The 18,082-nt window shown below is 40.2% G+C and overlaps 1 protein-coding gene across 16 annotated transcripts in view; it reads right to left on the bottom strand.

Annotated features, from left to right (window-relative positions):
* Positions 1–18,082, bottom strand: part of LOC124711198 (protein bric-a-brac 1-like) — a 448,529-nt gene that overhangs the window by 29,017 nt on the left and 401,430 nt on the right. Inside the window, exon 1 of one of the 16 annotated variants that reach the window (XM_047241143.1) lies at positions 12,716–12,927. The exons of 14 other annotated variants lie outside the window; for them this stretch is intronic. In XM_047241143.1, coding sequence (XP_047097099.1) covers positions 12,716–12,896 — 181 coding nt within the window. In that variant the 5' untranslated portion in view covers positions 12,897–12,927. Of the gene's footprint in view, positions 1–12,047; positions 12,210–12,715; positions 12,928–18,082 lie in introns of those variants that run through there. One more of the 16 variants, XM_047241139.1, reaches the window with a different exon arrangement.

Genomic DNA, 18,082 nt, shown 5'->3' with positions numbered 1-18,082 from the left:
TTGGCCTAATCACATGACCATCCAGAATACCTGCCCACAAACTGATAGCAAACCAGTGATGAAATCCCTGGACACGTGTGGCATGAGGGTTTCATTTGCCCAGAAAGTGCTGTTTCGCTAATTCAGAACACAGCCTCCAGTGAACTTACATTCATTTACTATATAGCAGATACACAGCAGCAAGGCAGACATAGGTGACCGTCTTGACGTAGCAATTGTAATCCTGCCTACACTACTGCATATCACGACAAGCAACTCTTGACCCCTTTACTCTTTCCCTCGGCAGACATTGACACGTTACACATCTGAAATGAAACCATCACAGGATGGTAATGGCACATTTCCAGATAAATGTTCCTATTCAAAATATTATTTACTCACTCCCTCTACAAGTCCTGAAAGTTTGTAACCGGCAATTCCAAATGGCCTGTATGTAGCATAATTGGTTTAAATATCCTTGCACCCACTGAAACATTAATAGCTTAAAATATTCAGTGCAATCACACATCTCCCTACACATCGACCTCTTAAAACCCACTCAAAAATGCAAGCACACTTAGCCTTGAACCAGTAAGAAGTGAGCTGAAAACAAAAGTGAGTGGTACATATTAACTAGAAGAACAGTAACAGGACACTCTTATGTAACTTATAAACACAAGGAAAATTTAACCAAAGTCATGTTTCATAAATAAAAGCATCCTTTGGCAAGTGTTAACTTTTCATTACGATCTCATAAAGTGTCAAATCATGCTTTGGCAGTTCAGCTACTTAAGACAGACTCATTAACATGATACGGCTCAGAAACATTTTTCAAGTATGAACACTGTGATATGAGAGATGTTCACAAAATAGAATTAAACAGGCAAAAGGGAAGAACTGTAACAGTTCTCCGAACTGCATCAGTATCAGTGTGTCTCTACTTATCATATACATGCTAATGTTCTTGCAAAATAATTGTGTTATGTGACTAATAATGACCACACCGAAGGAAAAATGCTTCAACAAACTGAATAATGTAACTGTGTGTTAAACGGTGTGACACACACACACACACACACAACAGAGAGAGAGAGAGAGAGAGAGAGAGAGAGAGAGAGAGAGAGATTAAAATTGCAATGATAGCACAGGTAATAAGTGGCTACCAGTAGCATTAGCACAAGCTAAAGCAGTAATGTGACACTTGCTTATTTAAGGAGCAAATGCACGACATGTAGCACAAGTTTTTCTGGGCAAGGCTTTCCAGTTGAGCCCAGTTTACTCAGCTTTGTAATTGTTTTCAAGAGTCAGCATTGTAACCTTGAAAGAATCAGCAGACAATTTCTCTCCTTGTATTTGAAACTCATGAATGCCGTGTCTTGACTAGGCGGTGCTTGCTTTAAAATTTGACAGCTGTCAAGATCATTATTAAACTGTATTGGCTTTTCACACTGAATGGGACCACAGATATGTTCTCCTTGCGACATTTCCCTGTAAACAACTTGTCAACATAATCATCTTCATCAGTATTCATGGAGAGATTCTTTGTTTTACAACTTGTCACTCCATACTTGGTTGCAGATGCACCATCTTCTAACCTTTTATATTTATCTCTCATAGAATGGACAAAACATTTATGTGCAGGCATTTTAATCCCACTTTACATGGCAAAGCTGACTCAAGTCGTCATAACAGAGTGCAAATTACTATTGTCAGTACCAGTGCAACTAGTGGATGGGGTTGGTGGCGAGTGAGTATCAGACAATAGCAGGCGCAGGACGGCACTGCAAGCAAGAAATGGTTTGGTTAGGCAGTCGTGCAGTTAACCAACATTTGGATAACACTCTACAGTAGTTGCTGTTGAGTATATTCCTCTGCTCAGCTTGCTAGTAATGCTTGTACTATCTGCAAGAATGGATGATTCCCCCTCCTAATACAAATAATTAAATGATTAACATAGAGTAAGAACAGCAATAAGCAGCAATGGACCCACTGCAATTTGCCCCATGGAGATGATGTAGCATCCCTACTTTTGTTACTAGAACATACCAGCCAAACCTTTTGGATAATGGTCCTTAAATAATAACTAAAACAAGCATATGCTACATTATTTCTCACATCAAAATGTAATATGTGGAAAAATTAAGAATGACAGAATCACATGCCTTCTATAAGTTGCAGATATTTTAACAATAAATTTTTTAATGTACGTAATGTAAATAACTGCCCCAGTAGACCAGTCTCTTGGAAATCCAAATGTCAATGAGTAAGTATACCATTACTATAAACATGTATGACAACTACTAATGACTTATATGCATTAACAATACTGAACACACATACCCTTTATGTAAATTATTTGTTACTTTCCTTACTCAACAATATCTCTAAAAACACTTCCTCTACCACAGTTCAATAAGTACACTAGAGTTTGTTGACAAATGAATGCCACAGCAGGTAGGAAGGGAACTGTTCTCTAGTGTGACATGTGCAATAGGACTGAACTCGTGGATGCTGACAACTTTAAGTAACACCTTAAATCATCCTTTCGATGTAAATAATTCCTGGTACCTTGCCACATTCGGGGCATCTCATGGTGAGTCACTATGACTTGTCTCGTTGTAATAAGAATTGAAAAGTCACAAAAGATGACTGGTTGAAGTCATTTCTGAAAACATTTATTTCTCATAGCTGCATTGTGCCACACAGCCATAATGGACAAAAGTTTTATTTCACCATCTAGCCAGATAACAGGAACAAAGACACATACAGAAAATTTAATCCAGTGGGGTAGTTCAGAGCCAATCGATTTTGAATATTACCTACCCAGGGACACTTTGTTGAATCACCATAAATACTTGGATGGAGAAGCCAAAGTTTATCAGTCGTTCACTACAGTTTTTGTACCTCCCATACAAAAATCCATACAGATCACTAATTACCCCGTCAAAGTGCCAATTTGATATTTGACAATGATTTCAGCCATGTCAGTCTACGATTAGTGGAAATCTATACTACACAAGTGGAAAACTATACTACACACAGATAAGTCACCATATAACATTGTTGCCAAAAATATTGATGATTACTTAACCAAGTTACTTCAAATTTTTACACAATACTCAGTTAAACATTAGAGAGGGGGAGGAGGTGATGCACAGACAGTGGGAGAGTGGGGGGGGGGGGGAGAAAAGTATTGTCAGGTTCGCTACTGGCTGTACTAAATAACATTCATTTGGTGGATTTGCCAAGGCATTTACTGACAGACTACTACCTACTGACAGATTTATGTCTGGCTCTGTCAACATAAAATGAGGAAAAAAGCTCAGCTATACATTTTTGTGTGTGTGTTCTGTTCATGTGTACTGACATGAAGTGTGTTACCCACCATTTCAGTTTTAATGTTATTTGATAAATTCCTTTCAAAAACAGCTCATTTCAAAGTTTTTATAATCTGTTGTTTAGGTTACCGTAAAACACTGTTATAATTATTCAGGTGAATGTTCATAAATGATAGAACAGTGTTTGTTTACAGTTATCTCTACTGGCAAATCCATTCCTAGTTCATAATGTGATTAGTTTCCATTTACTCCTGACGTAATACGGTAAATATAGACTGAAAACAGTGAATGAATCTTTTACAAAAAATGAAAACATTTTACTTTTGTAACAATCAATGAAATTTAGATCGGTGCATATATTACTATCAACAATGCACCTCTTTCAAAAATTTGTGCTGGCCAAAGAAAAATCCCTGCTTCAATGCAAAATCTTTTCTGAACAAGTTCAGTCACACTTATTATTATTATTATTATTATTATTATTATCTTTTTCTTTCTCAGACCTCAGGTCTGGTTAAAAACACAAAGTGACGCGGACCTTGATCAAGCGCGACTTCCTTTTAACTGTGCGGTATGTGTTACATTGCATTTAGGAACTTTCGGGTAATTGAACATGTATCAATAATTACAGATTTCTGTAGTTGTATATATACGTTTGGATGTAGCTGTATTGCGTTGATGTACTGGTGGATATTGTGTGGTATGACTCCTGTAGTTGATAGTATAATCGGTATAATGTCAACTTTATCCTGATGCCACATGTCCTTGACTTCCTCAGCCAGTTGGATGTATTTTTCAATTTTTTCTCCTGTTTTCTTCTGTATATTTGTTGTATTGGATATGGATATTTCGATTAGTTGTGTTAATTTCTTCTTTTTATTGGTGAGTATGATGTCAGGTTTGTTATGTGGTGTTGTTTTATCTGTTATAATGGTTCTGTTCCAGTATAATTTGTATTCATCATTCTCCAGTACATTTTGTGGTGCATACTTGTATGTGGGAACGTGTTGTTTTATTGGTTTATGTTGTATGGCAGGTTGTTGATGTATTATTTTTGCTACATTGTCATGTCTTCTGGGGTATTCTGTATTTGCTAGTATTGTACATCCGCTTGTGATGTGATCTACTGTTTATATTTGTTGTTTGCAAAGTCTGCATTTATCTGTTGTGGTATTGGGATCTTTAATAATAAGCTTGCTGTAATATCTGGTGCTTATTTTTTGATCCTGTATTGCAATCATGAATCCTTCCGTCTCACTGTATGTATTGCCTTTTCTTAGCCATGTGTTGGATGAGTCTTTATCGATGTGTGGCTGTGTTAGATGATACGGGTGCTTGCCATGTAGCTTTTCTTTTTCCAATTTACTTTCTTCGTATCTGTTGATGTTATGTGATCTAGAAGTGGTAGTTGTAGAAGTGGTTATGAAATTGCAATGGTGTAGCCAATGTATTTATAAGAGTGATTGGTTTGTGTATTTTGCTAGTTTCTGCTCGTTCTATAAAGAATTTTCTTGAATTGTCTACCTGTCCATAATGTAGGTTTTTTATGTCGATAAATCCCCTTCCTCCTTCCTTTCTGCTTAATGTGAATCTTTCTGTTGCTGAATGTATGTGATGTATTCTATGTTTGTGGCATTGTGATCGTGTAAGTGTATTGAGTGATTTTAGGTCCGTGTTACTCCATTTCACTACTCCAAATGAGTAGGTCAATATTGGTATAGCATAAGTATTTATAGCTTTTGTCTTGTTTCTTGTTGTCAATTCTGGTTTCAGTATTTTTGTTAGTCTTTGTCTATATTTTTCTTTTAGTTCTTCTTTAATATTTGTATTATCTATTCCTATTTTTTGGGCTGTATCCTAGATATTTATAGGCATCTGTTTTTTCCATCGCTTCTATGGAGCCGCTGTGGTTATCCAATATGTAATCTTCTCGTTTAGTGTGTTTTCCCTTGACTATGCTATTTTTCTTACATTTGTCTGTTCCAAAAGGCATATTTATATCATTGCTGAATACTTCTGTTATCTTTAGTAATTGGTTGAGTTATTATTATTATTATTATTATTATTATTAGCGCCACTGAGTAATTGTTCACTTGCTACACTACTAGGAGCAACTGACAAATGCTAGTGAGCTAGTAGCAACAGATGGTGGTACTTGTGTCCACTTTATTACCACCACATTAATGGATCATCTATTAGAGGAAGTCTTTTTCCTTTTTGTACTCTAGTAGGTTTGGGTGTAGCATCAAAAGCAGATTGTCTTTTTCGTTAGTTGTTGAATTTCATTCATATTTAACATTAATTCTAACATTTGTAACAATGTTCCTAATTGTGATTCTAGGATTAAGCCACAACTTATTGAAGGCTGATTTTCAATTTTAAATTGGCACCTTTTATTTCTAGTAGGTTTGCAATCATCTTGAGGGGGGGGGGGGGGGGGTTACCTTCAGATTCTCTGATTTTATTGAATTTAGCACGTTAAAATTCAGGAGCAAGTAAGAAACACATTTTTTTTGTTTTCTTCGAAAAAAAAAATCCTACCCCGAGATACAGGCCTCCAAAATTGGCATTGCAAATTTCAGAAATATTTTTAAAATGCTGTATATCTGTAACAATTCTAGATATTTTGTTAGAGTTTTTTTATTTGAAAGATAATTGCTTGATTATTACAATGGTGTCCTCTGTTTGGACATATCTGTCAAAGTTCTTTAACTGCCACCTTTTGAATTTTTTTTAATAATTTACAGACATTTTTTTGAAAAATGCCAATGCAGAAAAGTTAAATTTTTTTCTGTTGATTAGTACCATGTAGATAGGTAGTACTACATTCTTTGTAATAGAGAGCTTCCACTTTAATTGTTTACTGAAGAGGCTTCTAAGAAATCTGAGACCATACAGTGAGTTCTGTGCTTCCATAAGGAATTTGCCAGTGTGTTTCACGAAAAGAACTGTTTGAAATGTCTTCTGACTGGGGCCACAGAAGAGTGAAGTGTGCTGACTATTTGCATATCCATAAATGAGCGATATATAAGAGACAGACAGACTTTGTTCAGGTTCTCATTTGACGAATGCCAGGAATTTTTCACAAATATCAATTCAGCTGCTGAATTTGTGCATCCTACAGTGAAAACGTCCAAGTTTTAACTATTATTTCAGAGTCGTTTTCAAAGAAAACAATTTTGAACCACGTTCCAGCAGTATCAAAGTACATGGAAGACGAATCAAGAAATTTGAGGTCTGTAAAAGGAGTCTTTGGAAGAGCAGATCCACATTATGGTCATCCTGTAGAAACAGCTCAAGTTCAAATAGTGCAGTCATTTTATTTGGGAGATATATGGGACTGTTCTTGCCAGAGTGCCAACAAAAGAGGCACTATAACTGTAACAGTTGAAGATCAAAAAGTTGTGAAAGTGAAGAGGTACATGACTCACAGCATTAAAAAAACTTTTGTAATTTATAAGAGCAACTATCCAACTTCACATATTGGAAGACCAAAATCGTATGCACTACAACGTAGTTCCATACCTACCTAGAGATGTCTGTTTATGTGAGTAGTGCACAAATTTTGAACATTGTGTGATAATTTTGAAGAACTTAATGGAGCATGTGACATGACACTTTGGTTGGGCATGTGAAGTCATTAGTAGTCTTCGACATAAAGCGAGAGACTTGTTTGTTGCAAGAATGTGGTGACTGCGTTGGAAAGGATGGACTGTCTTTACAGACACTTGGCCTGGAAGATGTAGCAGATAACTCTGCAGGAATTACATACGTGACATGGGAGGAAAATAAACTAATTAAGAAAACTATCTTTAATGCCTCACTGTGATTTTGCTGTAATTCTCCCACAAGAAGTCATTGGAGTAATGACCAAGTTTCAATTTTCACAGGAATGACATATTTTCAAAAGAAGACCACAAGTATTGCAGTTATAAATGATGACACAGGACATGACTCTGAACATGCTTTGCTATCAATGCACAAAATTCTTCAACTGCAAACAGGGCAGAGAGGGTCATCATTATTTCTGATGGTGCTCCTAGTCATTTTAAAAATCGTTACCAGCTGTTTGAGTTGGGGAAGTCGCCTGTGCCAACTGACTGGGTATACAGTGCTACAGGTCATGGGAAGGGACCTGATGATGGTGTAGGAGGCCTGCTGAAGCACCATGCTACAAAACATAAATCTTTCCAGACCAAATACAGCTGCGATTCAGAATGCTGAGGATTTTACAAGTTGTGAAATCTCTCACACCCATAGCCCTCATTCTTTTGTCCAAAGAGGAAATCAAAGAATTTCATGACCAGAAAAAACAAGAATGGTCCAAATAAATTACTCCTGTAATTCAGAAGACACATTTTTGGACTCAGTGTGATGGCCATGCACTTTAAAGAGCAAGAAAGAAGAGAATTTCGTTCGTTCAGCCGACACTTCAGAAACAACAGGATAATATTCAGATTCACTACTTGAGAAGGGGGATGTTTGTGGCATGTGTGTGTGACTGGTGTATTGCAGAGTTTATAGACACTAGTTATGAGTTAAACAAACTTGTAGTGAACTTTATGCTATTACATGGACCAGCTGCTGGATACAGATTTCCAGCTGAAGGACAGCAACAACGCCATCAGTGCTCACTTCCTGTTCACAATGTTTTGAAGTTTGTAAGTGCTCCAGTTGCTATTGGTTCAAGAGGAAGGCATCACTCTATATCAAAGGAAAATTCTGAAGCAGTGGAACACATTTTTAGTTCATGGCTGGTTAATTTCAGTACAAAACAGAGTGCACATAAGTTGTAAAAATTGAAACATTTTAAATCTTTGGACCTTTCACATACATTTTGGAACCATTTAAAATGCTTGAAAAATGAGTCTTACTCATCTTTCAAAACTAAAATTAAGTTAAAGAGAGCTATGCTTTGATTTTTATGTGCCTTTTATGTGACAATGTGGTAAAAAAACAGGTTTGATGTTTGGAAAAAATATCAATTGTTTATAAAACCAGTTCAGAGGAAGACCTCCTTTTCAAGGAATGTAGAACTGTATGGTATTAATCAACAGAAAAAAAATCAAAATTTTTTGGAGTAGCATTTTTGAAAAAAAAATCCATAAATTATAAAAGTTCACAATGCTATAGTAAAAGAACTTTGACAGATAAGTCCAAATGGAGGATGTCTTTGTAATCATAAAGCAATTATCTTTCAAATAAAAGAAGCTCTAACAGAACATTTAGAACTGTTCCAGAGATACAGCATTCTAATTTTTCCCAAAATTCTCATCGTCAGAATGGTATGCGCCATGTCATCTTTGGAGGGCTGTATCTCTTGAGCATTTATATATATATATTATTTTTGACAAAACAAAAAATACGTGTTTCTTACTTAGACTTTCGTTTTAAAATACGCTAAATTCAGTAACATCCGAGACTAAGATAAGATTTTTTCCTTGCCTGCCTGAATTAATAGGGACTATGCCAGACACTAACACTCGCGATTTACTACATCTACACGCCATCTTGGTAACTTTGCAATATCGTATCTGATGGTACTGCACAATTCACATCGTAAAAGGAAAACAACTGCAATGCTTTACACTGTTAGATCTGCTATCACAAACAATACAGTGCACTGCTTGGTGATTTATACCCTATTCTTTAAGTATTGTTTCAAATTTTGTTGACAATATCTTGAAATACCATGAGAAGTCAAAGAGCCATGAAGTTCCAGAATGTGGATCACACCGTAAGTCAGTTGTGAAAGATTTTTTTTCCAAATTCAAATAAATTTGATTTTTCTTGCCACCTTATTGTACAAGTTATGAAACGAATCTGCTTCTTTCTTTTGTTGGTGCATTGTCCCACGGCTTTACAGGGTCGGCATTGTTGGGAACGGATTGGCAAAGTTAATTTTAAGGGGTGGCCAGATGCCCTTCCTGCAGCCACCCCGTACCCCCCCCCCCCTCCCCCGGGTCGGAATTAGTGTAATCCATGGAACAGTTCGAACGTATTCATATGTCTGCGAGTCGTGTAACTGAGGCGGAACGTGGGTACTAGCCCGGTATTCACCTAGTGGGGTGTGGAAAACAGCCTAAAAGCCACATCCAGGCTGGCCGGCACACCGGGCGGATTCGATCCGTGGGCGGCGCGCCTACCCGAGTCCAGGAAGCGGCGCATTAGCGCTCTCGACTAACCTGGCGGTACAAGTTATAATAATAAAAAATCACCTTCCTGCTGGAACAGCAGCATTCATTACTCTGCGAAACCAGGTACCCTCGACAAAATTTCGCGATGAGGTCTAGTGGGTAATCACACAATCCATTTGTTGAGACTTTAGGTCTGAGGAATCCTAATAACCATTTACTTGCAGGCTTTGGTGCAATGATAGAACAGCTTTGCACCCACAGCGGTCAGAGCTCACTCTATAATATAATAATCGAACTATATTTTAGTACCTGCTAAAATGTTATATCAATATTGACAAATCTTTTTTTTTTCGCCCCCACTGGCAGTTTCGTATTTCCACCTAACTTCTCGAACTCTGCAAATTTTTTGGCATGTAATGATTTAAGATAACTCTTAAATGCAGAGGTCGTGCGCCCTTTTCGCGGATATACTGTCACAGATTTTGCATTTGGCACTCAAATAACCTCAACGAAATAGTTCCAAATAAGACTTGTTATTTGGTTTCATTATTGCAGTCTTACGTTGCACCACAAAACTTGTCAAACAAACACTGTACAATATAGTATTATACAGCAACACAAAGTACACTGACCGGCGAGAAGACAAACTTTCGCGGCGATTGACAAAGATCACTGCGTAATAATCCAAACGGTACGGGCACTTGTCGGCTTGCTACACACCCCACCAGCACACTTCCATCTGCGCAGCAACCCCGCGCTTCGACATGTTGAAAGTTCCAATAAACTTCAGATATAAAAACGCGGAAGTGCATAAGAAAAAATGTGCGGAAATAGCTGTGTCGCATCACTATAACGATGGTTTAAGAGGGTGGGGGAACGGCAGCGGCTGTACGTTTACTAACTGCGTGATGCTTCGTTTTCAAATGGCTTTTCATAGTTGAAGTACCTGATAGGTAATATTTATATTGGGTTTAAGGTAGGTTAGATATTATCTGTAAGTTTTTTTGTAACTACGTTTCAGAAAAACATCCGCTCATTCCACACAACTGTAATTCGATGAATTAGTACAAACTTTATGATAACCGTAAAAGAATCAAAAATAAGCCTAAAGCGTACCTGCTTTTTCCTTCTCCGCTACTAGATACACATGACAAACTTACTGTTGTCACCGTTTATAATAAAATACTGCCAAAACAGATATTTTCTGCAGCGACGACAATTTGCATAAATTATCTAGCAATTAACAGATACTTTTCATTAGAAACACAACAATTCGTATTAAATCAAGTAGCTCTCTTTCGCGCGCGCGCTTCGGGTGCACAGTTTTTATCTTAAAGGAATGAAACAGTCTGTCGCAGACGTGAAAATTACACCGTAAAGAAGCGTCGGAGAAGCCTTGGCATCCTGCATCCTAGTGCAATACAGTCAATCTAGAAATAAAACAACCTGAATCTTCTGCAAAGGGCTACGTATAAGAATCAGTTGTTGCACTAACGCACGTTGTTACCTCACACCACATTCAAGGCAATATAACAAAGTCTAGGAGTTCTATCCGCCTGAATTTTTGACTGAAAAAACTTTCAGACTGCATACCAGACGTACTGGGATCACTTTCCTGAGAATTTTCACACCGCTGACCCGAAGAAGAGGCAAGTGTTACTGTAAAAACCTATATTGTGTGATGCAGCTCTGCTGGAAAGTAACTATCGTCGGTAGATCATTGTTTCGTAAGCAATTTTTTTGTCTAATTTATTGTAGAATCTTCTCTGAATATGACTGATGGCATAACTGACTTTGCTCTGTCTCCTGGTTCTTCTCTGAAAAAACCCAGTCTGCTTCTTTTCCTTTCCATAATAGCACTACACAACGATAAATTTATGTCACCCCAAATCAAATTTAACTGAACTGCAAACTGTAAAACACATAGGTAGGTCAAACACACACACACACACACACACACACACACACACAGAGAGAGAGACTTCCCGCAGCAGCAGGTCACGCCATGACGCACGAAAAGTATCAGCTAATAATAAGGAAGCAGAGTATGACACAAACTGAACGCGCAAAAAAGAACATGTTGACTCACAATATATTCGGTTTTCTGCACAACGAATAGGAAACTGGAGGAATATAAAAACGAACGACTAGGTGCAAACTGAGCACTTCTGGTGAGAAAGGAGAGGGAGGGGTCAGGATGGTGTAATGAGTGAGACTGGCTGATACTAGTCACAGTCGAAAAGTCTAACAACGGCAAATTTTGATTATAATACACTGTAAATATCGTTTGAATAGCCGTACATAACCGTAAAAGTATATGCTTAATTTCAGTATAACTTCTTGTTATAATTAAAACTCACTGACGATGCATAAACATATTCCGAGTCATGGCGGCAAACACCATGACAGGTGATAGCTTCAAAGCACAAACTTCCACTAAAAACGAGTTTCCCAGCTCAATTCAGTAGCTATGTGCTCTACTCACAAGAACCTAATCAGTTTTCACGGCCAGCCGTATCATACAAGTTCACAGCAGAGCTGCTGCCATCTTCGTGCATACAACTCCGGCACGTCAAACATGATGTGACCTTACCTTAAGGAGCTTGTTACAGTCACCGATCTGGCAGGCTGACCTATTCGTTCTACCGTCATAGACGAAGAACTGCCGTACAGGGTTCCTCCTGAGACGGCCCATTGCACTTTCACACAGTCCCGGATACAATGGCTACCGGAAGAAAACGCAGTGCGTTGACGAATCGTTGCGCAGATGCGTCGCGTCATACCACGCGCACAGAAGCAACGGCGCATGCGCGAGGTCTGCGCCGCACCTAAACAAAAATGAAACCGGTATCCGGCAGCGAGTAGTGGTGGGGACCGTGGGGTACTCGCATGCGGTATTGAGCCACGGGAGGCGGCAGAGGGATGGGACAGCGAGAGTGAGGAGCGCATAGGGTACAGAAAGTGAACGCTGCTACTGGTCCTGCGGAGAGCACAGCCGTCGTTAATTATCCTGCGCTGCTTCTCACGTCTGCGTGTTTGGCGTCCTAGTTTATGGAGACTGTTTTCTGATCAGGCCACCTGCCGACGTTTCGGCTAAGAGACGCTGACAGGGCGTGGCATACGAAGGTAATCGCGGCAACAGCGCAGCGGAAGCGGCGGCGGCGGCGGCGTTGTCGTCGTCCGGGGGCGGGGCATGGCGCGACGCGCGTGCGGTCGATACCGGTAGCGCCTGCTACTGCCGCCGCCGGCGACGCTACTCACGTTTGATGCTCGCCTTGTCGATGCGTCCGTACTCGTCGCGTTGCGGCTTGAAGCCGAAGTGGCGGCCGATGTGCACGCGAAGGTTGGTGGTGCCGTGGTAGACCATGACGCGGCCGCAGTGGTCGCAGCGCACGTGCGTATCCGACAGGCGCGTGCAGAAATTCCAAACGTCCGACACCATGGTACTCTACGAGCCCGTCCTTTCGCGTGGCGTGCCCAACCTCGACTCTGTCCGGCGGGTGGGTACCGCCGCAGCCGCCTCGGGCGGTTGTGGACGCGCGGAGGGGAGGGGGAAACGCCCGCCGGGGAAAATGGGGGAACAAGTCGAGTGCCGCAAGGGGGGCGACTCCACCAGCTACGGGGAGGCCTCGCCACAGGCATGCTCAACACTGCCTCCTGCCAAGAACATTATACAATTTAATACCACGAGCACACAGTCTTGTCGCAGTCTACAATTCACAGTACGATTCTGGCTGACACCGCCGACGATGCCACTACACAATTCACACACAACGGTATGTGTTCACATCGGACGCGCAACTATATTCTTAAATCAGTGCTAAACGTGTAAATGAGGTAACGGGGTACCTTGACATGTCAGAATATATCTGTATTAAGTAACTAGCAATGACAGCATAGCAGCTCACACACACTCCACAGCATGACCAAAACACCTCTCACCGCCTGCATCCGAATTCCGCAACTAACAGCAGATCTTTAATTTTGTCTTGACATTCCAAACAACACGCCAGAAAGCCGTACTGTAATAGTGTATTACACTATCATATTTCTTTGACAAAGATCTTTGACGTGGCGCTAAAAAGGAGAATTACACTTTCTTCAAATTTCAAGATGGCGGACAACTTGTTATGCGCTGCAGTCGCTAGTACCAAAATCCGCGCATTTAGGGTAAGACAAACGTAACTACATTTTTGCCACTCTTGAGCTATTAGTACCGTAATGTACACGCAATCAAAACCTACGTTACGATTAAACAAGTCTTATGTGGTTTCCGCTGTAGTTGTCAACGTATCTACATTTTACGATAAACAATAAGTATCAGACAGAAGAATTGATCCGTTTTCAGACCACAGAACGCAGGGTCAATTTGTGAAACGGAACAGCTCTTACGTTTCTCTGATCCTAGAACTGTTGCTTTTCCACTACTTCACTTTAGACGCATTGTCGCTGTCGCTTTGACAGTAAGGAAATGCGACTTCCTGGCAAGCAAGATAAATACTTTTTCAGTTGTGATTGGATTTACAAGCAAGTACAAGCGCTATCAGGTCCAGAGGAAGGAGGATGGTGAAAATGGAGTTTGGTTGCCATTTACAGCTGGGACCACGTTGGGACACTCAGAGATGGAGATGTGGAAATGAAGTAAAAATTTTATGTAATTAATGTTTTTAGAACAAATTCATGCGACTTGTAGCGCCAGATGTAGTTGGTACACCATATTTTTTAGAAGATTTCATATCTTTCAGATTTTTTCCCTTTTTACGTATTTATATAACTCGATGCAAGTCATCTTGTAGTTAAACTGGCACCAAGTCTGATTCCACAGCCCTTGGCAGCAGTCTATTTCTTTCATCGATCCAACGGGCTGACATCAGCGGAAATAGTCTTTCCACACTGGCGACGTGTGCGGGAATAGAAGGCAAATATTCCATTTATTTAAGTAGTCTGCATTTGCGTTCAGGATTTTTGGTTTTCCTAAAGAACGTAAATTCACCTTTCTTCCGAGTCACTCTTAGTTTCTAAGGAGCTCTTCATATATTAAACAGTTATATAAAAGTGTCAAATCACCACCCAATATGGGGCTTCATGTAGCGTCATCCAATCAAATATTTGGCATTTACTAAAAGAAAATAGCCCATTTCTCTAAGTAATCAAATGCTTTAGAATAGGAAGCCACTGTCTCTTCCTCAGATGTCGAAATCAAATTAAATATATTTTCGTTAGGATTCTTATTCACTGATTAGTTCAAATTCATCTTGGTTTTTGCTTGCAAAAAAAACTGGCAGCCTTCCTTTCATGCAGATATCTTTGGGTGCCGATTACTGTAGTTCGTATTTCAACTGGTTTTATTCTGTTCCACGCTTTTTGCATTTTTTTTCAAAGCCAACTCTGACTGCAGAAACATGAAGTATATTTCACTTATCGGAATAATGAAAAATCTGAAATGATTTTAGCTGGCCCGATGGCGTCAAAAAACTGTTTTAATGGAACTCTCTCAACTGCAGATTAACGACAGCCAATTGTTTTTGAGTGATATAGTAGAGTCTGATGATCAACAACATATAAGCAGAACTCTTTCAACTTCTCGGTCCCTACCGTGTATAGTGAAAAATTATTAGATATTTTCACGACGATTAGTTCTACATTGACAGGTAAGACTCCAACATTGACGGATATAGTATTGTGGAGAATACGGGGAGGGCATTTGGTGAAAAACATTCCGCTGGCCGCGTCGGTGAAGCCCTCCGAAGTTGGTACTGATACTGTCAACACAAAAGGCGATTAATTTATGTCATGGAATTTGCAGTTGTGAAGTATCTAGACAAATCTTTGCAATTGTCTCCGATGTTTCGTTATTCTGCTGGATTCCGTCAGTTTCGGTCAAGTACTGAACAACTAAAGGAAGCATATTTTCTGCCTTGTGGTCCGATTCGTCGGTGCCTCGCAGTAAAATGAAACTTCTTTCAACTGCTTTATGCATTCTGACACGAAGTATGGTGCGGGAATATTTTTAACGATCGGTGTAGCTTTGTTCCTGGCTGTAGGCTACTTGTGGCAACTTGGCCGTCAGGATACATTGCGGCATACAGCTTTACAGTACAATCACCGAAAAGCGCACGTCACTATACATTTCACGCCCTATACAGAATCGTCTTCTCAGATCTGGTATTTTCGTGAATGATTGCTCTTGATCTGGAAGATGTTTGCATCGTCGATACAGGGTACGCAAACATGTAACACCATCTGTGAGACGACCGTGTCAAAATGGTTCAAATGGCTTTAAGCACTATGGGGCTTAACATCAGAGGTCATCAGTCCCCTAGACTTAGATCTACTTGAACCTACGGACATCACATACAGCCATGTCCGAGGCAGGATTCGAACCTGCGACCGTAGCAGCAGCGCGGTTCCGGACTGAAGCGCCTAGAACCACTCGGTCGGGACGGCAACCTTGTCAACGTGAACTTGTTGACATAAATAAAGCTAAATGATGCTGCTTATGCTTTACTTTGCGTTACTTCAGTACTGGGGTCAAGCTCGTAACAGTATTTTGCAAAATCGGGACAAAATTGGGTCTTGGTGGGATGTCGGGACAGGAAGGTCCATAACCGTGACGGTTTCGATATACCTGGACGTATGGCAACCCCACTTGGGAATATCAGTTCGTGCCCTGCAGCTTATAACCAGACTGCTCATGGGAGGCCTGACAATGAAATAAAAATAGGAATAGGCACATTATGAGAAGAATGAAGAAAAGATGTTAATGCTGGGGAAGATCGATGGCATAAGGTGAAGAGGGCGGCGAAGGACGAGATGGGTGGGATCGATCGAGACGAGAGAGAGAGAGAGAGAGAGAGAGAGAGAGAGAGAGAGAGAGAGGTGGGAGGTGGGAGGGGGGGCTGCCGGAAGATTTTAGTTAATGACGAGAGTGGAAAATATAAAAAATTTTAGTGAGAAGCATCAAAATTTCAGTTTGTTGTGGAAGTGATAACTCCGAGTGGGTTCAACTTGCCTGGAAATGTGCTAATGAGAAGCCAAGCCACACACTCTGTCTAATACTATACTGCACTGCACTGTCGTTTTATCCACCGACGTGTGCATACTAATTTGCTTATGTTTCGCCAGCGAGCAGCTCGGGGTCTCTAGTTACCTTTTCTGACTCAAATACAGTGTTCCGGGTTAGATTTCCTGTCGAGTAAGGGATTTCCTCTGCTCGCGACTGCGTGGGTGTGGATGTTATTTCACCATCGACGATCAAGTCCCTGCAGTAGCGTCAGACAGACTTGCACTGAGTCGGTGAACTCCCCAGGAGGGGCACCACCGGCAATTTTTCCACACGAGCATTTCGCTTTTATTCATGTTTCGAAAGTTGTCGCTTCGCGTTTCTTTTGTTATTTCTGAAGCAGCGTGGAGTGGTTGAAAGTCACGGTATCGGAAGTCAGAAAACGAGTTCACACAGAGACAACAGATCCCGAAATTCTTTTCTTGAAACCAACGTTGCGCGCTAGTTCATTTCAGTTTCAACATTTCGTGAATGCCACAGCGTAATTATCCAACTAGAAATGAAAACTGGGCAAATTAGTAGTGGTTTAATTCACGCTTCTCTGAAATCAGTACAGATGAGAAGAGAAACAACAAAGATGTTTGGATTCGTGATTGGATATAGAAGAGGACAGCTTATAGTGTTCAGCGAAGAAGTTAAAACAACATATTAGCGAAGACTCAGGAGGTACTCAGTCAGCGTAAGAATGACTCCAGAACAATTCACGGATCACCGTAACAGACTTCAAAAACCCCGTAAGGAATTAAGATACTGAATGCGAGAATGATTATCGTCGGAACTGGAACGAGATCACTGAGTTTCTTTTGGCAAGTCGTGTTTTTCATTCGTCCCTACAGTATCCACGTCGCTTTCCTAACTCCCCCCCCCCCCTCGCCCTAAGATATTTGTGATACCAATAGTTTCGGAAGTTAAAATTTCTCAGACATCAAAGCTTTTCGCAATTGACTCCACACTGTATTCTTTAAGTAACTTCCGTATTTGTGCAGCTGTGCTATATATGCTGGCTGTAACGTCTGTATCTTCCGGGTGGCTTCATACTGACCTCAGAGCATATAAAGCATTTTCTAACTGCAGATAGGGTTCTCTATTAATCTTGCTTTCCTTACTGAATTATTTTGCTCAGTGAGACCGACATCGTTAAGTCTTTCACTGTTACAGCACGAAAGATTGTCTCGTCTGCCGTATTGCCCTGTAATGATTATAAAACGATAGGTATTTCTTGTTCATTTTAATTCCTTTTATGTTTACTAGTATTGTTTTTGGTTCTGCGGTATATCTATAAAAAAAATAATGGAATTGCCAGTGAATCCAGCACTCCAAAATTGGGAAAATCCACTCGTTACCAACGGGATACAGAAAAAAAAATGTTTAACATCTCGCAATCTTCATCTACGCATAGCATAACTTGCCATAAGCTACCAATTTTCTAAATTTCCCCACTGTCATGTTGTGTTTGCTGAAATGCACCACCCAACCTAAAATCACACGCCACTGACAATTTCGTGTCGTAAAACTTCGAGGCACCGGAAGTAAATGATCTGGCCAATGACTTTCGCCCCTGCCCG

The sequence above is a fragment of the Schistocerca piceifrons genome, chromosome 8 (genome assembly GCF_021461385.2).
Source record: "Schistocerca piceifrons isolate TAMUIC-IGC-003096 chromosome 8, iqSchPice1.1, whole genome shotgun sequence".
Taxonomy (NCBI): Eukaryota; Metazoa; Arthropoda; class Insecta; order Orthoptera; family Acrididae; genus Schistocerca; species Schistocerca piceifrons.
This window is presented reverse-complemented; position numbering and strand designations above follow the sequence as displayed.